This window comes from Austrofundulus limnaeus, unplaced genomic scaffold (genome assembly GCF_001266775.1).
Source record: "Austrofundulus limnaeus strain Quisiro unplaced genomic scaffold, Austrofundulus_limnaeus-1.0 Scaffold400, whole genome shotgun sequence".
In the NCBI taxonomy this organism is placed as follows: Eukaryota; Metazoa; Chordata; class Actinopteri; order Cyprinodontiformes; family Rivulidae; genus Austrofundulus; species Austrofundulus limnaeus.
In genome coordinates, this window is record NW_013952802.1 from 332938 (window position 1) to 359468 (window position 26531).

Here is a 26531-nt window from a genome sequence, read left to right on the forward strand (position 1 = left end):
AACAAATCCTACACACTGTGCCTTTAAAGGCCTATCATGCCTTGAAGAAATGCATGTTGCCCACATATTATTCATACCTTAGTTTTAGACCAAGACCATCTTTTATTGCTTGTTTTGTGTGCAATGTTGGTCAAACCTTGAAAAAAAACATAATGCACAATCTCATGCAGTATTCACAAGATTCATCCATCCATAATTTTAACCTGCTTCTTCCTTTCAGGGTCATTGGTGCCCATTTCCAGTAGTCACTGTGTAACAAGTTGCAAGTCTATCACAGATATTTGCAAGATGTCACAATCAAATTATATGTTATGGATGTATTTCAGTTAGCACTGCTCTAATTTTTAGTTCATTATCTGTAAAAACCAAATGAGTTAAAGGCATTTTTGTGTTGTTAATGTCAACTAGCTGTAGTTCCATCCATCCATTTTCTGTACACGCTTATTCCTTTCAGGGTCGCGTGGGTCACTGGTGCCCACATCCAGCAGTCACAGTGCAAAGGGCGGGGTACACCCTGGACAGGTCGCAAGTCCGTCACAGGGCCACTAGCTGTGGTTGACTTCTTGAATTGTGTTGACACCAAACATTCATTGATTACTTTCAGAAAGTTTCATCAGAATCTGTCAATATTCTGCAAACAAACAAGCAGAGTTGACTTCAAAAATTAGGGTTGAACAACGAACAGCTCTTGAAGTATGCATTGTGAATGGCTTACATCTACCACCTCACCAATTCTTAGCACAATAAGTTTGCATACAATAATAGTTAAATCACACACTTTTTTCCTTAAGAAACCTATTTAATCTGTATAAATCTGATCGTGTGTGAAGCACTGAAGCCTTCTGCCAGAGAGCTGCACTCCAAAGTAAAATATGTTTGCTCCGCCAGTTGACACAGATATTCTTCAAACGCTAGAATGGATAAAACAAGACGTGTCTAAGGTCCGCGGTCACGATGTGTTACTGAGAGAAGGATTTGTGATGGGAGCTGGGCCTACATCAAATATTGAGCACACACAGTGCCTGCCAGCTGAGAGTGATCATCTACAACACCCACATAATCACTAGCTGCATACTCACAGTATTTTCTGTCCTGCTGCAGTTTAGCTCAGCAGCATTAAGGCAACAGAAATATTGAGGATATGGGACCAGAAGCTAAGAGCAATGGTGGGGATTAAGTTATTTTACAATGCAGTAGGCTTGTTCTGCTTTTTATGGTTTACATTTCCTTTTTTTAGCTGAACTGGACAGTAGTGTCTCCAGACATTATTTAGCAGCGTTGCCATGTGGGGGCCGCTGAAAATCCTGGGGTGGCACCAAAACCAAAAGTCAAAACAGAATTTTAGGATATTTGTTATGTTGTTACCATTGATGAGATTTTTTAAATACACTACTACGGGAATTACAGAATTATCTTCTTATATACTGTAATGTATATCGTTCTACTTTAGTTTCTATTTTTAATTTACAGTTATAACTGAGTCGTATCAAGAAAACTCTATCACTACTCAACTTTTTGAAGCTTGTGCTTTCCTACCAGTGGCGTCACTAAACCTATTTAATTTTTATATCTAGATATATTAGTGCTGGGCATAGATTATTTTTAAAATCACAAATCAGATACGTTTGTGATTAATCTTGATAAACCTCTTTTTTAAAATGATTACTCTGTATGGCTGAATGTGTACATTCATACAATGCAGTACAACTCTCTATTCAAAATTGCTGAAAAACAATGTTTATTTTTATGTTCATCAAATTCTACTAATCCTAAATTTCATGCCAAGGACTCCAGTAGGTAGAACTTTCTGGCCGGGGGGCAGTATAGGGGCCACCAGTGCTCCTCCTGGCAACCCGCACCATGCCCCACCGTGGCACCCCTGGAACTGGACTCATGAAAACTCTCAGCCAATGCTGTGGTAAAATTGTATAATAAAATTTATTTTGGGTTTGATTTAAGTTTAAAATTCTAGATGCAGCTACTGAATATTTTAGTAATCATGTTTTTCTTGGAATAATATACATTGAATTATCAATAAGGCCTGTAGTTTGAATACAATTTGTTAAAAAAATGACACTTGACAAAACATAAAATAGTTGTTTTATAAAACATAAGAGGAGTCAGTCTTTGACAAGCAGCTGTGTAAGCAAGTATTTAAAGTAAAAAAAAACTGTCACTCTTGTGTTCATTAAATCAACTTCATAGCTTCAAATTTGAAATATGGACTCAGAAATCATTTTAGCTCAGCTGAGACAAAATTAAAGTGCAGAAAAAAACATAATCATGTAACTTTGCCCTGTGGTTAATATGTGCTGTATGATGGCCTAACTTACAGATAATTACCAGATAACAGCCAGATGTAACAATGAATTAGCTTGTGATTTTCACACCAAGCAGATTAAATTTAACTTTTCTGCACAGCTGCGTCACGGAGTTTGTCCCTGTGGGAGGAATCTTTTAGGCACATTAACATTTGGTTTTATTACAAATCAGCCAGCTAAACAATTCTCAATGCATCCATAATCACATTTTAAAAAAAATCAATCTGAGCCTAGAGTCTCTCAGACCTACAAAAAAAAAAAACAAAAACAATAACAACTTTACATTGCAGTATAAAAACTGTTTTCATTCAAACATCATTTTAAAACTAAATGTACAACAGGATTTAGAATCCTGAGTATAGTAGAGAATCATATTACCTGTGCTTTTCAGTGTTTCTGTTTTTTCTGTGTTTTCAGTGAGAATTGCAGCATCAGCATTTTTGCGACATAGGACAATCATGTTCTATTCTGGCTACAAAGTGTGAAACAAGGCACAATTATGGATTGTGGACACAAATTATTCACAACAAAAGTTACAGTGGACTTTATAATTTGATTCACCTTTTCTGAATTAGGTGGATATTCTGATTTGACTATTGATGGGACCCTAGTTAGGAGCAGCAGCTACAACTGTTTTGGTTTTGTTTTTTTTTTGTTTTTTTGCTGTCCTCCAGTTGGAAACATGTACACAGGTTGTATACAGTGTGATCTATGGGGTGCCAAGTGTAAAATGAAATGTTAAAAATTTTCACTAGCATTTTTCATGGTTTAGCTCATTTTTTGAGTGTTAAAATTTTTCTATTAATATTTTTTGGCTATTTAGCTCACTGTTCTTACATTAAGCTAAATATAACTATTTAAATGGTGAAATACATATTTAAATATTAAATCCTAAATCTAAATGTAAAAGTTAAACCATAAATGTTGAAGTTTACATTTAGTTATTTTGGAATGAAAGCAGCTTTTGCTGTTGGTGCTCGGCTCATGTTATGATGTCATTATCCTGAGACAATAGCAACCGCTGGCGCTCCAATGCAGCTAAAGCTTCTCTACAAGACATCAAACCTGACAAACAGACTGAGAGACGGTTTCTTTCATAAAGCCGTCACAATGTTAAACTTGGATTTGCACTGAATTAATCTATTTGATTGTCTGCATAACCGTTTTTAGTTCTGGTCTTACCTTTTGTACAGCAGTAATTTTTAAGTTTTATTTTATTTTAATATATTATACATACATTGCACTTTGTGCACTTTATGGGAGCAGCTTCTAATGGTGTATGCTGTGTATAATGACAATAAAGGCTTTCTATTCTATTCTATTCTATTCTATTCTATTACATTACATTTTGATTTAAACATTTAGATTTATGTCCCACCCACCCCAATTTGAACCCCTAAAAACAAGTTTGACAGTGTAAGGTACTATGGTAAACTTAGATTTATTCCCACCCCCCACCCCCGGGTGCGAGTTGTATGGATTTTTTGCCAAATTTACAGATTTTTGAGGCTTTTTTACAGGTAAACGTCCGAAGCGGTTGACATGTAAGGGACAACAAAATACAGACTTCTTGTTATTGAGTTTGTCAACACGAACCGCTACCTGAGAGGCACTACTAGCCCCTCCCCCGTCAGTGTGTCGGAGCAGGACAAGTCAGTGCAACGTCAATCAAATGAGAGTGGGTGGGGGAGTTTGCTGCATTGGGGGGGATGTTTTATGGGTAGAGTAGTTTATTTTTCCCGTAATACTCATTATTGTTTTTTTAAGACTAAGCTAATTGAAAGAGGCGCTGAGCAGAGTTACACCCAGGGATTACAAATAATTACTTTTTTCCTTCTGCAGTTTGGCGCACCCTCCAGCAGATGGCGCTCTAGGCGACCGCCTAGTTCGCCAATGCCAATTGCCAGCTCTGGCCGGAGACGTAGTGTAAATTGGAGGTTACAAACTGAGGTACTTCCAAAACTGAAGTACTTCCAAACATTAGCTTACAGTGCATAAGGTGGCATGCCTGTCAGCCATATTGTACATACATGTACTGCACTTCCAAACTTTACTGTTCCGTTTCGTGTTTTTGAATTCCTCAACATGATGCCAATATCATGATCAGACTACTGCAAGCTGGCAAATGCAGTTTAACCAACAGTTAAAATGAATTAAGTTAAAATGTTTTAACTCTATTAGTGTCATAGGTTTAAAAAATAAAATAAAAAATTGTGGTGGATTAGTTGCACTTCCCTCATTTAGGTTCAGCGTCAGACGCTTTCCTCTGTGTGCTGCAGCTGCATGGTACGCTTTGATTGAGATTTAAAAAAATAAGTATATTACCAGTTATTGTCACAATTGGACATGGATGAAACCCAAGGTGCAAGCTGGAACGTGAGAGGCAAAGATAAAAATTAAATATTTATATAAAAAAACACAAAGGATTGTCAGGGCAGTCAGCTCTTAAGGAACTAGGAACAAGCCCCAAGGAATGATTGTGGTAGTTCACAGGTACATGTTCCACTGCTGGGGACACAAGAGGACCAAATGAAGCAAACAATAAACAACAAGGATCAGGTGGGCAGGGCATAAGCTACAGAGGGAGGAAAACATAGGGCAACTGAAAACACTGGGAAGTAACATAAAGCACAAATACAAGGATCACCAAGCAATAAAAATATAATACACTAAGAATAAATGACAAATCCTTACAATCATTAATTGATGGAATGGTGGTGGCTGATTGAAAGGTTTTAGCTTATTATCCAGTGTGATATACACATGTTAAAATCCCTTAAGTTCTGTATTTGGCTTGATGCACATCTGTGTACTTCTGCAAATATGTCTTTAAAGCTAACTCAGTTTGAAGGCAGACAGGTTCCTATTCATGGCTGAGACATTGTTATATGAAACAATACAATACAATACAATGCATCCATTTTTTTTTACTCACTTCTTAATTCAGGGTCTCCGGGGTCACTGGCACCCATAGCAGTCACTGTGAGAGGAGCGGGACACCCCAGACAGGTCGCAAGTCCATCACAGGTCCACATAGAGGACAACTCCAGACAGCACAATGGAGCAGTTGTTAGCACTGATGACTCACAACAATAAGGCCCTAAATCCCCATTTCAGACCTGAGGGTTCTCAGTGTGGACTTTGTATGTTTTCCTTGTGCTTGTGTGGGTTTTCTCCAGGTACTCTGGTTTGCCTTCTGACCCAGGCTTTCCTTGCAAAAGAGATCTGCAATCTCAGCTCAATGAATAGAGACAAAGAATCATTCACACTTTTCCTCACACCTATGGACAAGATAATTATCAGTTAACCTAACAGGTTGGACAGTCATGTTTTTGGTCTGTGGGAGGAAACCGGAAAAAACCCACGCATGCACAGAGAGAAAATGCAAACCCCACCCAGAAAGGTCTTAGGCCAGGATTCACTCCAGCACCCTTCTTGGTGAGAGGCAACACCTCTACCAACTGAGCCACCGTGCTGCATAAACACAACACAATACAAAACAGTACAAAATAACTTTATTTATAAAGCATTATTAAAAGAACAACACTGATGGTCAAAGTGCTGTGCACTAAAAACATAAAATCAAACGAAACAAACTCTATCAATTAAATTAAACTGTAAAAAAATAAAGAGCCATTAAAATCATAAACACAGCAAACAGAAACATTAAAAATAAACATCTTAAATGGAATTAAAAGCCTAGGAGGAAAAAAAAAACATGTTTTAGGATCTAATTTGATTAGCAACTGAGATGGCCTGTCTGATAGAGATGGAATGAATGGCTCTATGTTTATGAGCCATTCAATAAAGCCATTTGTTTTTGAACAAGTGACAACATCACACGGAGATATGTGATGATGTCGCATCATGTGAGCAGAACCATGTGTTGTTAAGAAGAACCCCCAACCCCCTTCCCCTCGTAGCTGCTTTACTACACCCCTCTTTTTGTGAAAAAGTGAAGGAGGAGTGATATGTTTCTGTGGTTAAGGAACAAAAATAAAGAATTTACAAGGAATTATCAAAGGTTTTTGACACCTGAGAGACACCGTAGCAACTCCTTTGCATTTGGAAGCGGGGGGGTGGGGGTGGRRGGAGGACCAGGGAGGATGATTCAACCACTCAACCATTAGATGTCGCTGAAAACAACAAATCCTTCACACTGTGCCTTTAACATGCTTTTTTTTTTTGAAAGAGTGGACCCTAGGGTACATGAAAATACCTGAGAAGCTCAGTAGTGGGGTGTGCATGGTGACCCACCCTAACCCACAGACTAAAAAGAGGAACATTTTCATCTTCTGTTGGGGTTGTGACATTTTGACCCCCTGATGACCTCATCGAGCGCATATTTGTTTAATGAAATGTAATATTAATCGAAGAGATAGTCAATATGAATCTGCTGATACCTTGTTTGTAAAATTTGGTTGGTTTATAGCAAAGTTTTTGGCAGTTAAGTTTTCTGTACCCCTAATTTTGATGGTCACAATGGAAAAGGGGTGTGGTCACAAAGGTGTCCCTGGGGGGGGCAGTGAGACCCAACTTTTTTTCTGTTGTTTTTGAGTCGTTCAGATGATTCAGATTGTTTGCAAACGTCACAGCTACTGTCTGACTTGCAAAGGTATCTCATTCCATATTTCAGGGCCAACGACCAAAAATGCTTGGCCGCATCTCAGATTCTTCTTTGATCTTGGGACGACCAACAGAAATTGATTTGCTGACCTGGCCAGAAACTGTGGGGCGAGACCATGAAAACATTTAAAAATAAACAATAGAACTTTAAAATTAATTCAAACATGAACTTGGAGCCTATGTAGGGATTCAAAAACAGTAATGTTTTGCCACTTTTTTCTGGTTCCAGCGAACAGCTGAATTCTGAACCAGCTGAAGTCGAGTCAGTAGTGACTGGCTCAGCCAAATAGTGCATTGCAGTAGTTCAAACGAGTTGTGATAAAAAACATGGATTATTCTTAAAATTGTGTAGTAAATAAAATGGCTTGATCTTGACCAGTTGTCTGGTGAAAAAAACTGGACTTGATTTGGACTTGTTAGTTCTCTATGCTGGAAATATAGAAAATCAACAACTATCTTTAAAAATGTGTCCATGTCAGTTAAAAATAGATTTAACTTTCTCTTTGAATAAGTCGTAAGTTGGTGCATAACAACTCCGTTGGATTGTTTTATCTACCACATGCATTGTTACAGCTCCTATTTGACATTTTTCAAAATCCTATTTCCAGTTTTGTGCAGGAGATTTCAGGACGTTGCATCCTTTGTTGGTCTCATTGTAAAGACTGATTGTGTCCACAGGGAATGTCTTTTTGTTGGATTTTATTCTCATTATTTTTTTTTTGTTGTTGTTACATTGCACTCAGGGTAGCAGAAGCATGTTTTCTGACAGTAGTAATTGTCACGATGAAACACTTTGACCACCAAGCATAATGCAGTCACGTGTGTTAAATGGAGCATCAAGTTAAAGATTTTTGCCCTCAGTATTTTTTGCAATCAAGTTATTTGACTTATTCAATGAATTGTTTAATCCCTATAGACATAATTTAGAAGCCTAGTATTTGCTTATATACCCACAAAGCAGACAGGTGTGGGCCAGATCTGGTGTGAAGCTAGTAGTGCTGGCTGACTTACGGATCAATCAATCAAATCAATCAATCAATCAATCAACTTTACTTGTACCCACAGGTAAATTTGGTTACAGTGAAAACTAGTCAGCTTCTATCCAAGAAAAAGCCCCCTGGATGTGGGCCAGTACTGGCATGATGGCACTTTTTTTAAGATGGCATGCCAAAACTGGCCTGATTGTGGTTCCCTTATTTGTCAGTACCACAGTTGGTCCAGTTATGGATTGGTTTATGCATGGACCACCTCTGATAAACTACATCTCAACAACCAAAGGGTTGTCTTTCTTTGCAGTATCTGGTTTGAGTGTTGCTATGTGGGTGCCGACTTTTTTTTGCAGCATTGGTCTAATCTAATTAGTTGTAGATGTACATTCAAAACGGCTTGTTATAATCTTTCTACTATGCCATGAGATTCAGGTTTTGTTTTTTTACAAACAGGGTTAACTCCAAATTTTAAATCTAAAATTTTATACAAAAAATTATACGTAACACATGGCACTTGGAGTATGTGTTGTGAACGATTCTCAGCTACCACCACACTGATCTCTAGCAAAATATGTGTCAATTTGGCTGAGCTACAGTATGTCCATTTTCTAAGGTCACTTTACTGTAGCAGCCATCTTGAATTGGATTGGCTCCAAATATTTATCTGCTGTAAATTTACATCCAATGAATATTTTCTGAACATTTCAGTAAAATTTGTGGTACATTACATATTTTGCTAACAGACTATGTAAGGAAGATTTTGTACAATCTTTTCAAAGCAAATGTTGGGGGATCAGTCTCAGCTACAACCATACAAAATATTAGGTCAATAACTTAAACAGTTACTGTAATAGCCATTTTTGAGGTTAGTTAAATGTGGCAGCTGTTTTGAGCTGGGTTGACTTGCAAGCACACACAAACACAAGCAAAAATAATATTTCCCACCTTTCACCTTTAGGTGACGGGCAATAATAACTCCATTGATCATGTAGGTCATTAACGTCTCCAAGCAAGGCTTTGAGTGTTTTGCTTGTGAAACTGTTCACTGTCTTGGATCTTTACAGGCAAATGTAGCACTGTCTCCCCAGATTGGTGGAAAACCCGATTAAACATGACTCATCACATTCCACATTAGCTCATGTTTTGTCATCAGCAGCCCTGCCATGTCTCTGTGAGCAAAGAGCTAAAGTGCTAGCCTGGCCTTAAGCTGAAATGGCTCGTATATGGCACAGCTGAATCATCATATCTCACAGACAGCAGATTCATCAAGCTAATCCACTCCAGACTCATAACGTAATGGCTCCAACTAGCCAAATGAATAATGTAAAAAAAATTAAAGGCCTAGCCATCCTTAAAGGACTTCATTTTGCTCACAGACTTTCCTGCGAGACTTTTAGACAGGTCTTCTACAGTGGGGAAAATAAGTATTTAGTCAGTCACCAATTGTGCAAGTTCTCCCACTTAAAAAGATGAGAGAGGCCTGTAATTGACATCATAGGTAGACCTCAACTATGAGAGACAAAATGTGAAAAAAAATTTGAGAAAATCATTTTGTCTGACTTTTAAAGAATTTTTTTGCAAATAATGGTGGAAAATAAGTATTTGGTCAATAACAAAAGTTCATCTCAATACTTTGTTGTATATAACAAGCAAGATTTCTAGCTGTCACAGACCTGTGACTTCTTTTTTAAGAGGCTCCTCTTTCCCCCACTCATTACCTGTATTAATGGCACCTGTTTGAAGTCGTTAACAGTATAAAAGTCACCTGCCCACAACCTCAAACAGTCACACTCCAAACTCCACTATGGTGAAGACGAAAGAGCTGTCGGAGGACACCAGAAACCGAATTGTAGACCTGCACCAGGCTGGGAAGACTGAATCTGCAATAGGCAAGCAGCTTGGTGTGAAGAAATCTACTGTGGGAGCGATAATCAGAAAATGGAAGACATACAAGACCACTACTAATCTCCCKCGATCTGGGGCTCCACGCAAGATCTCAGCCCGTGGGGTCAAAATGATCACAAGAACGGTGAGGAAAAATCCCAGAACACAAGGGGGGATCTAGTGAATGACTTGCAGAAAGCTGGGACCAATGTTACAAAGGCTACCATCAGCAACACACTACGATGCCAGGGACTCAGATCTTGCAGTGCCAGACGTGTCCCCCTGCTTAAGCCAGTCCATATCCAGGCACGTCTGAAGTTTGCTAGAGAGCATTTGGATGTTCCAGAAGAGTATTGGGAGAATGTCATATGGTCAGATGAAACCAAAGTAGAACTATTTGGTAAAAACACAACTCGTCGTGTTTGGAGGAAAGTGAATGCGGAGTTGCATCCAAAGAACACCATACCAACTGTGAAGCATGGGGGTGGTAACATCATGCTTTGGGGCTGTTTCTCTGCAAAGGGACCAGGACGACTGGTCCGTGTACATGAAAGAATGAATGGGGCCATGCATTGTGAGATTTTGGGTGCAAACATCCTTCCATCAGCAAGGGCAATGAAGATGAAACGTGGCTGGGTCTTTCAGCATGACAATGATCCCAAGCACACTGCCAGGGCAACAAAGGAGTGGCTTCGTAAGAAACATTTCAAAGTCCTGGAGTGGCCTAGCCAGTCTCCCGATCTCAACCCCATCGAAAACCTTTGGAGGGAGTTGAAAGTCCGTGTTGCCCGCCGACAGCCCCAAAACATCACTGCTCTAGAGGAGATCTGCATGGAGGAATGGGCCAACATACCAGCAACAGTGTGTGCCAACCTTGTGAAGACTTACAGAAAACGTTTGACCTCTGTCATTGCCAACAAAGGATATACAACAAAGTATTGAGATGAACTTTTGTTATTGACCAAATACTTATTTTCCACCATTATTTGCAAAAAAATTCTTTAAAGGTCAGACAAAATGATTTTCTCAAATTTTTTTTCACATTTTGTCTCTCATAGTTGAGGTCTACCTATGATGTCAATTAYAGGCCTCTCTCATCTTTTTAAGTGGGAGAACTTGCACAATTGGTGACTGACTAAATACTTATTTTCCCCGCTGTATATGTTGAGAACAAAGTAGTAGTTATTTGGTCAGTCCAAAATTATAAGATTATGCATAATATTTTGTGATGTTGCATGATTATAATATAATCTTGGAGTGTTTTGTGAAAAACCTCACCAAACCAGATTTTCACTAAACATCTTTTTAATTAACTGCGAAATAATAATTTTTGTGTAGGCTAAGGTTGACAAGCTGTGACAGCCAACTTGAATTGAGCTGACTCCAAAAAGTAATAAACCATCAGATGTATAGCCAAAAATTACTTTCTGAAAGTAAAAACCATCTAGTGGGTTATTAGAAATTTTGCTATCAGTTAATACGGAAGACATTGTGCAATGTGTTGTCTGAGGTATATATATATTGGAAATGATGCTTAATTTTTTACCATATCACATTTTAGGACAATATCTGTAAACCTGAATATCTTTAAGTTGGCTGTGGCAGCCATCATGGATTGGATTGACTGAAAACGTAAATCAGTTCTAAATGTACACCCAATGCTAACCTTTTACATTTTCATTAAAATTTGTAGAGGTAGAGCCAGAAATGACTTTAAGAGTCTCATAACCATTTCAGTAGTTAGATTTTTGGCTAACAGACAGAGAGAGGTGATTCCAGTTAGTAGCAAAGTTTTAAACACAGATCTGCATCTTAGCTAATATCAAATCACATTTTAGCTCAATATCTGTAAAAGTAACTGAGTTGTAACCATTTTGTGTTTGCTCAGATTGCTCTGCTCTAGTGGCCAGCTTAAATCAGATTGACTGCAGTTGTAAACGCTCATCAGTAGATATTTTACTAACAGTACAGATGAACAAGCACACACACAAGCAAAAAAAGCTTTTTGCTCCACTTTCAGTTTTTGTAGTGGGCAATAATAATATTAACTGCACGACAAGCCTTACTTTACATCTGATCAGGAAAGTGCAAAAGCCGTTTCTCCAAGTTTGTGACACCTTTGGATTGATGGCCACAGATAAGAAAACTCGATAACACTGTGCAATATTACAGAAATCACTAAAGGAACACGGTCTAAAGCGCTAGGATCTTTCTGTTGTGAGTCCTGCAGGTTGTTTGGTCGCATCAGGCCAGAGGCAGTATTTAAAGAATGATCGTGGATGCCGTTGATAAGTCAGCCAGCGGTGTCAGAGAGTGATGGCTTCCTCTGACTAACACCTGGTCCCAGTTTCCATGTTCAGACTGGATGTCAGCAGAGTGGCCGATAAGTGATGACTCTATAAGAGAGAGGCAGGCGTGCCGTCTCGCTCTCTTATCACTCCATCGCTTTTAGTTTGGAGGAAAGTTTACTCCCTCTGTCTTTTACTCTGCGTCGGGGATGATCCAAGACGCACTTGTTTTAATCTTTTCAAGGGAGATGGAATCAACGTGGCAGCTGTGTCGAGTGAGATGGAACTGACTGACAGATCTCACTCTGATAACAATAGGCCTTTATCTGGTTCCCTCCCTTTCCTCCTCCTCCACTACATCCGTTTTCCTCACCCTTTTGTTGACTTTAATCTTTTTTTCCTTTACTTGCTTCCTACTTCCTCTGTCTTGAATCTATCTATTTGTCTCAATTTATCTTTTTTTAATTCAAAACTTTAGAAGAATTGTACCAAAAGTAACTATTTCCTCAATATTGCCCACCGCTGAAAGCAAAACGGTGATAAAGTGTTTGCCCATGTCTGATTGTGCGTTTGCTTATTAGCTGATATTAAACTATCTCAAGAGTGTACAGAATATATTTTAATAGATCTCCCAGAAAGTACTCATCAAATGTTTATCTACAACAAATTTACTTTTTGACTCAACTTCATTCAAGATGGATGCCACAATTCAGTCTCTTTTACGGTTATTACACTCACATTTAGTGTGTTGGTTGCTGGAACTAACCCCGAACTTGTACTCGGAGCATTAACTTATTGAATAAGATCTGTTTTTTTTTAATGAGCCAGTAACTGTGAAAATCAGCTTTGTCTGTGTTAGCAAAACCTTTCATGAACCACTCAACAGATTTTAACAGTAATGGGCATAGCATAACCAAAAAAAGATCTGCTAAACTCTGCTAACGTTTACATCTAAGCAGACTGTCACGTGCCACATGTCTTCATCTCATTCCACTTGAAGACTGGTGGGACTGATGCAAACTTCTTGTTAGTTTTTTTTATTTAATTTGAAGTTAGGTGGGATCCTTTATGGCAAATCAGCCAATCCAAACCCGTGTCTAACTTGAGAAACGTCCAATTTACTTCATTTCAAAAGCATTTCTATGAGTTTATATTTTTAAAATATTGTTTGAGGTTAGTCAACAACAAATAAATACTTTGTCTACGTTATTTTAATCATTGTCAATTTTTGTATTCTTAATTTGAATATTCCTAGGTGTTAATTTATTTTTGATACTTAGAAATTTTAGTTATCTGCGCTTTACTTGAGTAATTATTTTTCAGCCAACTTTTTTTTTCATTGTTGTTGTTTTACACTTGTGAATATTTATAGTGGACATAAAATTAGCAAAAACTAATCTAGTGGATGCTAATAACATTTTCCAATGTTAGCAAAAAAAGCTAATCTGCTAAATAAGAAGCTAGTTACACTATTGACAGAACTGTGCCCAAAAATGCTTTCAGAAAGCAATCATTGCATTGTGTTTTACAATGCACTGAACCCAGTTCAAGATGGCCACCACAGCCAACTAACCATCGTAAACACAAAACTTGTTGTAACTTAGCTAACTTACAGATATTGAGCTAAAATTTGGTTTAGTAGTATTAGGGTTGGATACCATGGCACGGGGCGAACATCAACTTAGGTAAACAGACCAAAACATAATATTAACTTCATTGCCTCATTTCGGTGCCTCAAAGAAAGCTGTTAATTTGTGCCCTCTGGTGTTCACTGTTAACAGTGACAGCCTCGGCACACAATCTCCACAGACGCTCTTGTACGCGGTTCAACTCTGCTTATTCTCGGCCCACTGTGTCTCTCCAAGTGTGCTCTCCAGCTGCACTGTTTCAGAACCTCCTCTCCGGTGGTTCAGATAGAAGAGAGTACAGCACGCTTACGATTTTGACATCAGCAGAATTCTGCCCGTGGATTAACTCTTGGATTGACTGACAGCAAATTTCCTCCTGGAGAGAGCTGCATTTGCTTAGGAATATGAGTGCAGTGTGATATGACCTGGCGAAATCTGTGATAAAACTGCCCTTTTAGTGATCTTGAAAAAGGCAGAACTTGTAAACACTTCCTGGAGAGAGGTGAAGGAGACGAAGCTGAGCAGATCGCAGGAGGTTTCCAACAAACCGGCTGCCGACGGTGACACAAGCACTTAGCTAAATAACACTGTGATAATAAACAAATAAATAAATTAATTAATTAATTAATTAATTAATAGTGAAGTCCGAATGGTAAGACCACAATGGGTTTTATTTTTTTATTTTATTATTGTTATTTTTTAACACAACAGTTGATGCCGCTGCGGACAGTCTGCACATTATCACACCCACAGAGTGAGGGACACACTGCGTGCAGACACACGGACACTGAGCAGAATTGACACAACCCAAAGTGAATCGAGTAGAACCGAGTTCATGGACTGGGCTAAACAGGTACTGCTTCAGTGAACAGTAGAGATGTTGAAAGCAAAACGGTTCAAAGTGTGCAGTTAACAAAATAGGATGCAGAAGCCACCTACAACAAATGCTTTAAGAATGTTTGATTCAAAGGCAAATTATTAATGGTTTTTAATTAAGACAGTATGTTGGTCAATTTTAAGTTTGACTTTGACTCAGAAATAGTCTTTGCTTCATAAAACTCTGTGTGAGTGTGTGTGTTTTATTTATTTATTTTTAAAATACTGATTTAAATACCGTTTAGGAACCTGTACCATTTTGAAAGTATCGATTTAGCACTGGTATTGAATTAAACCTTTTCAATACTCAACCCTAAGCAGTATTCACTCTTTAATTTAGTTCCCCTTAATCTCCAGGATGCATCATCCACAACACATACTTTGACACTCTGCACAACATCTTTGCATTAACTATTAAAGTCAACTCTCTGTGTCTGTTAGCAAAATATCTAGTAAATTACATCAGCCCAATTAAAGATGACTTCTCTAGCCAGTCAACTACACACAAATGGCTATAACAGTATCTTTGTATAGATATTGCGCCAAAGTTGGAGGCTATTGTATCTGAGTCATTCTCAACACAAGCACTCACATCACCCATCACAGGATCACATGAAATTGTGCATGTTATGTTTGAGGCTTGACCAAAATGGTTTCATGGCTAACTGGCATGACAGACAATGGGCGATATACCTTTCTTCCAGAAATGCTACAGTAGGTCCTTTGATAATTTTACAGTTTCCCACCACTGCTTCAAATACGAAACCAACATTTTGCCTCCCCCATCTCTCGTCCTCCCTCACACCTCCCTTGCTTGCTTATATCTCCAGACGTCCTCTTTCCCTTCGTGCCTTTCTCGCTCCGTCCCCTGGGGCAGCGAGCTGTTAATTGCCTTTTCCATGTGGAAGTCTCTCACTTCCCTCAGCTTTGTTAGCATTCTCCAGAGCAACAGCACGTCTGGCTGTTGCAGGGGAGGGATAAGCATCAAGAAGTGTAGAGGCAGAGAATAAAGTTGAATTTCATGGGCTCCAAAGGCACGATAGAACGACCCCCGTTTATCAGTCCCTCTCAGACCAGAAAATAAGGTTACTGACACTGTACTGGAAGAAGAGTAAATAATATAATCTGAAAGTCTATAGAGTATGTTCTAATTGGCTCTCCATAGAAAGATAAGTTTCCCTTGTGTCCTGATGAACTTCGAGATGGTTACAAAGCATATTATTTGGCTCTTTATTGTTAAACTTATGAGTCAGAGGCCTCAGTTTTGCAACTGTTCCTTCATTACGTGAGCAATCAGCGGTATAATAGGTTTGATGTGTGTAATGTTAACTTGAATGTGAGCGAGACAAAAAATTAAAACAGAAAGTAGTTGCAAAAGTTTTTTTTTGCTTTAAGTAATGGCTCCAATTCTTTCATTAGTAAGGAAAAAAAGTACCATTTTAGGTCTTGGTCGTGACCTCAACAACACAGTTCAGCACACATTCCAAATGCAGTTATCCCTACGCACTTTAATGTTTAAAACAACCAGATCTATTTGCAACCCTCTCTACAGTCACCCACGAATAATATATTAGAACTTGCAGACCACACTGAGACATCATCTGACAATGTCCACATGATCAAATGCTAAGACATGAACTACCACTGTCCCTGTGTGTTTTAAGAGGACAGAAATGATATATGTATTAACGGGAGTCACTCTGCCTAATGTATTCCCCACTAAAAGACCAATGCAGGGCCACGAGAAGAGTGAGATGAATATCAATGACTGCTGGTACGGACTGGCAGATAGAAGGAGACCCTCATTGCACTGCATTAACTTTTAATTATGACTGTCTGGGAGATGCTATTCCCCATCTGAGACCAGACTTGCTAAAATGCTACAACCAGACTGTTCCCATCTGTGTCAGCTTTTGTAACCTTTACAGTTTCTTTTTCTTTTTGTTTAGCAATTGTGCTGGTAATCATTTTCTGCTACATTTATAAACTGCAGTACAACAGCAAACATCTTTATTCTTTGTTGTCTTTTAGTTGACAATCTGTTTTTCTTCTTCTGTCTTTTGAGGTTTCTGTCCAACAGTTCCTTCACTGGTTCTACAGGACTAATTCAAGTGGATGCTGATGTCTCTCGGGTCCTCTCCTCCCAACTGTTCCACGTGTGGAGTCTGAAGAGAGGCGCTCTGGGCCAGCCAGCGTGGGTTACTGTAGGACAGTGGACCAGAGGCCGACTGGATTTAGAGGGGGGCATCCTGGGACTGGTGGGAGGGCTTGGTAACAGCCAGGGTCAGGGTCTGGGAGCCGGTGTGAGGGGAGGGGATGGTCAAAGTGATGGTTACATGGGAGGTCGCTGGAGGCCAGGACTCTCTGTCGAGGGTCACCGCCTTCGAGTTGTGACGCTGGTGGAACACCCGTTTGTCTTTACGCGGGAGGTCGACGAGGATGGAATGTGTCCAGCAGGCCAACTCTGCCTGGACCCTAAAACCAACCGATCCGACATCATCAACGGCCTCTTCAATCAACTTCACAATCCCAACTCCACAACAGTAGACTGGGATGGAATTGGTGAGTTTTTCTTTGGTATTTATTTAGCCAACAAATATGGTTCATAAATAACTGGTATGCTGCAAAAAAAAAAGGTTTTTGGGGAAACAAGTCACCTGGAATTTTATTAGACTTTTTTTAACTTAATTTTTTGATTTAATTAAGAATTTTAACATCATGTAGCTGCCTACAGCACTTCAAGAGTGAGGCATATTTTTGAAGTGTGATCAAAAAGGAATCATTGATGGTCTGTGTAGCTAAAAAAAATATTGGGGGTTTAGAGTCAAGGCTCAGGGCTTAAGCATATAAGTTTCATGAACGAAGACCATGAAAGACAATAAATCAATAAGAGATGAAGACTACTGTATGTAAGAAACATAAGGAGCTCTTTCTTTAATTCAACATACAGTTGGACAACAGAAATCACTTTTACTTTAAATCCTCAGATTGCAGGTGGAAAAAACAGAATTGTTTTTGTTGAGTCATCCTCGTAGGGATTGATCAGATCAGGGATGCCCAAACATTTTCCTCAAGAGGGCCAAAATGAAAATCTAACCGGGGCTGCGGGCTAAATGCAGTAATATAATACTTGAAATATTAATACTTTAAGTAAATTCCTTTTTTTTTAACTATTAAACTTGCAGCCAGTGCGGTGGCTCACTTTTGTTTTACTCTGCGCAGTTGGAGAAAGACTGCCATATGTTCAAGTAGCAAAGGCTCATGGGACATTGATGTCCCTTGAGCCATTGTTATTTAGATAAGGTAAGCACCATGAGTGAAGACTATCTGTACTACAACCCCTTATGTAGTCACTGGGCCAGTAGATGAAATGACTAAGTGGAAATGCTATGTTTCTACATAGGACAACAGGTTACAGCCTAGTAACTATGTCAACTGCTGGTGGGCCAAATCAAATGGTTTGGTGGGCCAAATTTGGCCTGTGCGCTCCACTTTGTGCTCCTCTGGATTAGAGTGACCGCAGAAAAAGTTTGATCAAAATCTTCTTTATCTTGTCCATGGGCTTGGAAAATTGGTGACTTGAGCAAAATGAGCTGGCATTGCTGATTTCAATTAACTGAGATTCCAAAAAAAAGGTTTGCCAAAAAAAATTAAAATGGCGTGAGTTGTATTTCACACAGCCAGCTGTCAGTTTTTTGTGTGTATTATAAGAGAGTTAATTTGCACAGCATTAATAAATGTAGTCTTAGTTTTGCTGCCAGGGCCATTAAAAATGTCCACACTGAGGTGTCCTTTGATTATCCATCAGCATTTTTCACGAATCATTGTTGCGCACAGATTCGCCAAGGTGCAACCCCTGCAGTTACAGAACATGATTTCAAACTTTATAATTGAACACATTTTACATCATCATCACTTCTTTCCTTTTAGAATTACCAGAGGATCTAAGAAAATGCTGCTATGGGTACTGCATCGACTTGTTGGAGAAACTGGCGGAAGACATGGGCTTCACCTTCGACCTCTACATCGTGGGAGACGGGAAGTACGGAGCTCTGAGTGGGACTGGGCGCTGGACTGGGCTTGTGGGCGACCTGCGGAGAGGAATTGCTGACATGGCCGTCACCTCGTTCTCCATCAACTCTGCCCGGAGCAGAGTCATTGATTTTACCTCACCTTTCTACTCCACCAGCCTGGGCATTCTGGTATAACTGCTTTAACTTGTTGAAGTGTAGATTTATTTATTTTTTAATCACATCAAGGAAACATATGGTAGGTCTTAAACCTTTAAGAGACAGTCAAGCCATTTTTGAAGAGATGTTTTGTAAACCTGTCAAGTATCAAACCATGACATTGGCCATAGTGTAGATATGTGACAAAGACCCGTATAACTGATCATTCTTCCGGTGTTTGTTTTGCAGTGTGCATTGTAATTTAACACTTCCCTCTAAGGGAGATCTCCACTCAGGCTATTTCTAGAACGCTAGTCACGTAACTTACATGTCTACATTGTCTCAACACCCATGCTCACAAAGTCTGGTTGTGGCTCTATTGGTTTTCATTCACAGTGCACCAGTTTTGTTGTGTTTAAACTTAAAGTAATTCTCAAAAACAGTATCAAATTCCAGTGGGAGGACCACAAAATGTGCTACAGTACTTGTAACAATCACTCATAATACAGCCATCATCCTCACATGGAAAGAGTTTTTTTAATCACTTTTCCAAAGCTACAGTGCAACCATGTACTTATGTCTGCTGCTCCAAACATTTTATCCATGGTAAAAGACCAACACAGGAGCATTCTAACCCTATTCCTGCACTATGTGTCCTTAAACAGGTACAGAAAACCTTATTAGGGCTAGCTAATTCAAATGAGGAGGAGAACACCTCTGCCTTCATTCATTTGATTGGCATCACCTATTATTATCCACTTTCTTGACTATCGTAAAATATTTATATATTTTTTTATTAATTTTACTGTATTTGTAGCATCCATTCAATCCATACAATGTTCTACTGCAGTCAGTCACACATGTGATAATATTACTACTTACACTCATTTTAAACATCACGATTAAGTTTTTTTTAAAACAATGCAGAAGCAGTGGCTTGAGTGTTAAAAACACACACACACATATGATGCAGCAAGCTAAACTAGAAGATACCAACAAAAACACCAACTTTTTTTTTACAATTCCACTCGCTTTCCAAGTCTGACAAAGACCTTGACCCACCGACCAACATTTCAGCTGCCTTTTGCCATTTCAGCTTTTCTGTATTTCCTGAAGTTGGATGTGTTAAAATTCAAACGTTTTTTTCTGTCATATTACCATTGAATTTCCATAAAATCCATATGCAACGTGTACAGTTATTTGAGAAAGCAGCAGATAATGTATATAAATAAGAAGCATGGCATCATGGGTGGAGATTGCCATTATTGCGTGGCAATAACAATAACAATGGCTTTTGTGCCTGTCGGCTCCCTCCTTCTGTTTCCACTTAGTTCATTAAAATGTCGAAGGTTGAAAATAAATGAATTAATGACAAATATAGGTAACCATTGTTAAGAGCATGTTCTTTCCCTGCATGCCCTTCGCACAGTGATTGCTGCATATGAGCACCAGTGTCCCCTGAGACCATGAAAGGAAAAAGCATGTAAAGATGATGGATGGATGGATGGATGGATGGATGGATGGATGGATGGATGGATGGATGGATGGATGGATGGATGGATGGATGCCCTTGTCTACTTTTCCCAAAAATTTCATACAATTATCTAAAAATAAGTAAATACATAAAGAAGTTATGTGCATTTGTTGTTTTTGCAGAATTAACACAAGTTTTCATTGTTAAACCAGACAAAAAAATTGAGTGATTTTCAAGACTAAAATCGCCAATAACTTCCTTATTTCATCACCAATCGACAGTCTTGGAATCAGTCTCTTAGTTGTCTGAAGTTCAACCTATTGCACTCATTAAAAGAAAAATTCATGGACTTTCATTTATTTATTTATTTGGACAATTTGGACTTGGACAAGTCACTACACTGCCATCACTAATATGCACCTTCATATACATTCATTTTTGTACTGTAATTTATCCGCTGGAGGGAGCTGACGGACTGCAGACAGGCACGGGAACTGATTAACGGCCCAAATCTAAGGTTTGGGAAATCCCTCATCTCCCTGTCAAGGAAAACTTTAAGTACACTGGTTGGAGTCCTAACTTAGCACAATCTGCTCAACGGCCAAAAAATGGTGATGGGACTCCTTGACAATGGTCTGTGTGATGCCTGTGGCATTGAATTAGAGACATCTTTGCACTACTTAGGCCACTGCCTGGCTCTGAGTGGTCAAAGGAAAATAATTCTTGGGGACCCCTTTATGGCCCCTGAGAAGCTCAGAACACTGAGTGTTTCTAACCTTGTGTCCTTCATCCAAGGGATGAGAAGGTTTGAATGAAGACCAATGTCTTTTTGGGGAGAGCAATGGGCCCACGAGGCCTCCGCTCATATGGATTTTATATCCATCCCCATTCACCATAACCATAAACATATAACCTATTGCACTCATAAAAAGAAAAATTCATGGACTTTCATTCATTCATTTATTTATTTATTTTTTTATTTTTTTATTTGGACAATTTGGACTTGGATAATTCACCTACACTGCTATCACTAATATGCACCTTCATATACATTAATTTTTGTACTATAATTTACGGTGTATATATGTATTTAAATATGCATATCTGTTATGTACATATATGTGCATGGGTATATGTACATTACTATACATGTGTATACTGTATTGTGGGGTTGTTTTTGTTTGATATCTTTTATTTCTCTTTCATTATTCTATCTCTCCTCTCCTGTATTAAGCTGCAGTAACATGCAAATTTCCCCACTGTGGGATCAATAAAGTCTTATCTTATCTTATCTTATCTTATCTTATCTTATCTTATCTTATCTATTTATTTGTCTCATACCTACATAGGAAACAGTATGGAGAAAATGGGCTGAAGTCTCCACCCAGGCTAGGCTAATAACAAGAGATAATTTTTCATCATCCATTACTAACCAATGATAACTATTTGACAAAACATCTCTTCAGAAATGACCTAACCATCCTTTTGATGGATTATCATCAACATATTTTCATACAACATTGTGACAAGAGCATCTCTGTAATGATGTCTTAATAACATTAAAATTACAACCCAAAAGTTTAAAAGCAATGAAATTTTATAGAACAATATAGATCCCAGAGTAATGTACTGTACATGCTTTGCTGAATCAATAATGTATCCTACATTTTACACAGCAGTGCTTCCGTTACATTGTTCATGACAGTTTATTCATTTGCAAACAAATATTTGCAACATGTTTTTATTTATTAAAATGTTAACTGTTAAAATGTAGCAAAGTGTTATCAGATATTGCTTTAATCATCACTAACGTGCGGTGAGTTCCTCTTTAGTTCAGTTTGTTCTGTTTGTTTCAGAGCTGATTGGACCCTCTGTAGCCACTGCGTGCTATATGTGCTGTGTCAATCAGAGGACAACAGCCTGAGCAGCGCTATGTCACATTATATTCACCTAATTAAACACCAGACTAATGTTAAGTTCACAGTGAGTCACAGTGACTTCAAAGACTTCTGTGAAGTCACTAATCATGATGTTATATTTCTCCCCTGTCGGCTCTGTTAGATAATTAAGCTCATCAAGTGATATTTCCACAAAAATGTGACTTAAATGGCTCTGTCACAAAAATAATAAAGTTCAGATGTCTGAATGTATTATGTTTTCACACTGATCTGACAGCTCACTGTGTGACGTGGCTGTGTGTGTATGTGTCTGCACTCAGAGCAGGAAACTCATGTTAAATTGCACAAAATGTTTTGGGCACACAAGTAACTGTGAACGCAATCAGTCAGAGTTGACCACTGGCTATCAAATCACCCAAGACAGTGTCCAAGTCTGAACAACTTCAACCCCCCTATGCCCACCCCACCCTCTCTATGTCACCTTTGTTGTTTCACACGTTATACTAAGGTGTCAAGAAGACATCTGAGGAAAGTGTTGTGTGAAAAGGAGGCTTAAGGGTGTGAGTCGCTAACAATATCAAAGCCTTCAGTGTATTTTCTCATCACTTTGAATATTTTAGTATCAACTAAAAGTACGCAACCTCATTATTTTGCCCAGTTTTACTTTTAAATCCTGTAAAACAGAAGATTATTCTTTTGGTCTTAATTAGTTCGGGGGTTTTCTAGTAGACATGTAAATTTAAAAAAAAAGTTTTAACTGAAAAAAAATAATGCAATGCAAATCAACTTCATGTGAATTTGAGAACTTCATTGTTAAAAAAGATCTCTTGCTTTGAGCAAATTATTAACAGCGAAAGACTAAGTAAAAAGCAATTAATGTAATTTTAATACAATTGTTTCTGTCAAGTGTTACTGTTTTGACATAGGTGTCACAAGTTTTGCACTTGTTTTGAAAAAGAGAAGTGCTTTGAGTCCGTCTCATTGTTCATTTGTGGCATTTCAGGTTCGTAGCCACGACACGGCAGCCCCCATCGGAGCCTTCATGTGGCCCCTCCACTGGTCCATGTGGGTGGGTATCTTTGTCACGTTGCACCTCACTGCGCTCTTCCTCACCTTGTACGAGTGGAACAGCCCCTTCGGGATGACACCACACGGCAGGAACAGACTGCGAGTGTTCTCCTACTCTTCTGCCCTCAATCTCTGCTACGCAATACTGTTCGGACGCACCGTTGCCACCAAGGTAAAGTCTCTCCTCTGGTAGGAACAAAGACATCACACTGTGTGGGTTGGAAAATAGTAACTGAAAAAACAAAGAGAAGAAAATGAGAAGCATTCCATGTAGTCCTCTATTGCCTTTGTTTGGTTAGCAGCCATCTTGAATTAGATTGGCTTAGAAGACTAATCAGTTGTAGATCTTTAACCTCTGATTATCTTCTGAATGTTTCATTAAAATTTGTCCAGTGATTCATGACATATTTTACTAACAATGTACAAGGGTTATTTCTAAAGGTTTCAGCAAATATATTGCCGAGTGACTAGCCCTTACAGTAAATGCTGCTACAAAAACAACTAATTTTAGCTTAAAGGGACAATAATATGTGTTTCTCAGGCCTATACTGAAATTCTGTACCATAATAAAGTAACTATGTCACCTTCAGTTGTTATTAAAATGCTGTTTTTATGTTTAAATCAAAAATACACTTGACTTCTCATCATATCCGTTTCTAAACGCCATGAAATTGGCCTCTGTTTCTTTAAGAACCTCCTTCAGTTCCTGTCACACCCCTTTCAATACGCCATCAAAGCCGCTTCTCTCTGCTGTTTACAAGCTGGAGCGGCGTAGCATGCTCTGTTGTAATGATAGCTTATTTATTGTTTACCATTATTTAACCAGGCAAGTCCGTTGAGATCTCAGATCTCTTTTTCAAGGGAGGCCTAAACCTGAAAGCAACCTATTGTACATGTTTTTAGGGATGGGGGAAACTGGAGTACCCGGAGAAAACCCACGCAAGCACAAGGAGAACATGCAAGCTCCACACAGAAAGACCCCAGGTCCGTACCGGGAATCGAACCCAGGACCTTCATGCTGTGACCCCGGATTTACATTATTTGCATTCCGTCTCCGCTCCGCTGCGCTGCGCATGTCGCAGCTATGCGTTTCAAGTCCAGTTTACACCACCTCCGCTCCGCTCCGGTCCGACAGACGTGCAGGAAGCAGATCGCACGATAAATTCAGTGATAAATGTGGAAGTCACAGCAAAAAATAATTAATTCTGTGAAAGACGAACTCCAAACACAGCTGAAAACAACGATATAAAGGCTTTTGTTATCTATGGTTGAAACTGTCTCGCTGTCGGCTTTCTGAAACTTCTGATTTCAAAATAAAATCCACATGTATCGTGTGTGTACACATATGTTTCATGTTTCCATCTGCTTCCCAAACAGAACGACACATTCTGACAGCATTTGTGTAGAAATATATCCGTATATTTATTAATATAGATGCAATTTCGACATTATTCCGACAAATTATTCCACCAAATAGTGTCTTATTTTGAAAATACAGATGTTGTGTTTGTTTCTTTTCCTGTTGGTGCGACGTAATCTTTAAAAATTGACTCCGGCGCAGCTCCGTCATCCGGCAAAAATAGGATCTGTTCTAATTTTGATGGATCGCCATCCGCTCACCGCAGCCGTGTGCAGCCAGTGTAAACACTCTCATTGATTATAATGGGTGCGTATTTGCTGCGGAGGTCAGACCGGAGCGGAGCGGAGACGGAGCGCAAGTAGTGTAAATTAGGGGTGAGGCATCAGTGCTAACAACTGAGCCATCGTGCCACTAAATTTAAAAAGCAGCAACATTAGATTGGTTTTGGAATATTGCATCTCAGGATACATATGAACCTTTCTGTCAGACCGGACAGTACGTTTTCTGAAGAACTAGAGCGATTACAGAGACAATGTTTCAGTCATTACCTTTGTTCCTACGGCCTGCAGGAGTCACCGACGGGTGGGCAGGGATGGGGTGGGGGTTGCGGAAGCTCGGTGTAGTTTGCTGCACTGAGAAGTAGTACTGGGAGCTCAGCAGACATGGTTTTCACCGGGTGTTTGCTAGTTTTTGCTGCCCTGAAGGAGTTGCGGGGCGGACAGGGGGGTGGGGGAGGTGTGCTCTGTGTTGAGGAAGCTCAGCTTTGAGACACAGCCCAGAGGAGGAGCTGATCCCAAAAGGCGGTTCTAGACCCAACCGGTCGTTTTTGCTCCCCTGCCTGGCTGCCTCAGGACACCACAGGATTTCTCACACATGCATGAATGAGTCAAATCAAGACTCTGGGCATGTTTTTGATGAGAGAGGATAACATTATAACATGATATAAAGCTCAAAAATGTTGATTTTACATGATGCTGCCTCTTTAATTTCTGTCAAATCAACAAATTATAGCTATTGTGTTGTTCAATTGACTGTGGTAGCCATCTTGAGCAACACTCATTCTAAAAGTTATTCAGTTGTAGAAGAATGTTTGTGGATTAATATTTTTAAGTTTTATAAAATTCTGTCCAGTGGTTCATGAGAGGGCGGCACGGTGGCTCAGTTGGTAGAGCTGATGCCTCTCAGCAAGAAGGTCACCGGTTCAAATCCCGGTCCAGGGACCTTTCTGGGTAGAGCATGCATGTTCTCTCCATGCATGCGTGGGTTCTCTCTGGGTACTCTGGCATCCTCCCACAGACCAAAAGCATGACTGTCAGGTTAATTGATAACTCTAAATTGTCCCTAGGTGTGAGTGAGAGAGTGAATGGTTGTTTGTATCGTTTGTCTCTGTGTGTGGCCCTGTGATGGACTTGCGACCTGTCCAGGGTGTACCCCGCCCCTCGCACTGTGACTGCTGGATATGGGCACCAGTGACCCACACAACCCTGAAAAGGAAGAAGTGTGTACAGAAAACGGATGGATGGTTCTTGAGATATTTTGCTAACAGACAAGAAGTCCACACTAAATAGTAAAGAGGCAAATTTTAAATAAAAGTCTCTTGCAATGAGTAGTGTTAAATTTCAGTTTAGTTTCTCAAAAATAGATTGGAAATTTGTTCTTGTATTCTTAAGATCAGGTGTCTGTGGTGGCCCTGTATTGGGTTAATTCCAAAATTAGAGCTATTAATGTGTTAGAGGTATATCCGAGGATTACTTTCTAAGATTTTTGTAAAAATTTATCCAGTGGTTCATGAGATACAGCGGGTAAGATAAGTATTGAACACGTCACCATTTTTCTCAGTAAATATATTGCTAGAGGTGCTAATGACATGAAATTTTCACCAGATGTTGGTAACAACCCAAGTGATCCATACATACAAAGAAATCAAACCATAAATGTCCAGAAATGAAG

General features: G+C 39.2%; 1 protein-coding gene across 1 annotated transcript in view; it reads left to right on the top strand.

The window, feature by feature from the left end:
• The window catches only part of grin3ba (glutamate receptor, ionotropic, N-methyl-D-aspartate 3Ba), a gene marked incomplete at its 5' end in the record, with an annotated part of 261638 nt that overhangs the window by 147960 nt on the left and 87147 nt on the right, over positions 1 to 26531 (top strand). The window contains 3 exon segments of the mRNA XM_014023970.1: positions 16678 to 17174; positions 18543 to 18814; positions 23157 to 23393. Coding sequence (XP_013879424.1) covers positions 16678 to 17174; positions 18543 to 18814; positions 23157 to 23393 — 1006 coding nt within the window.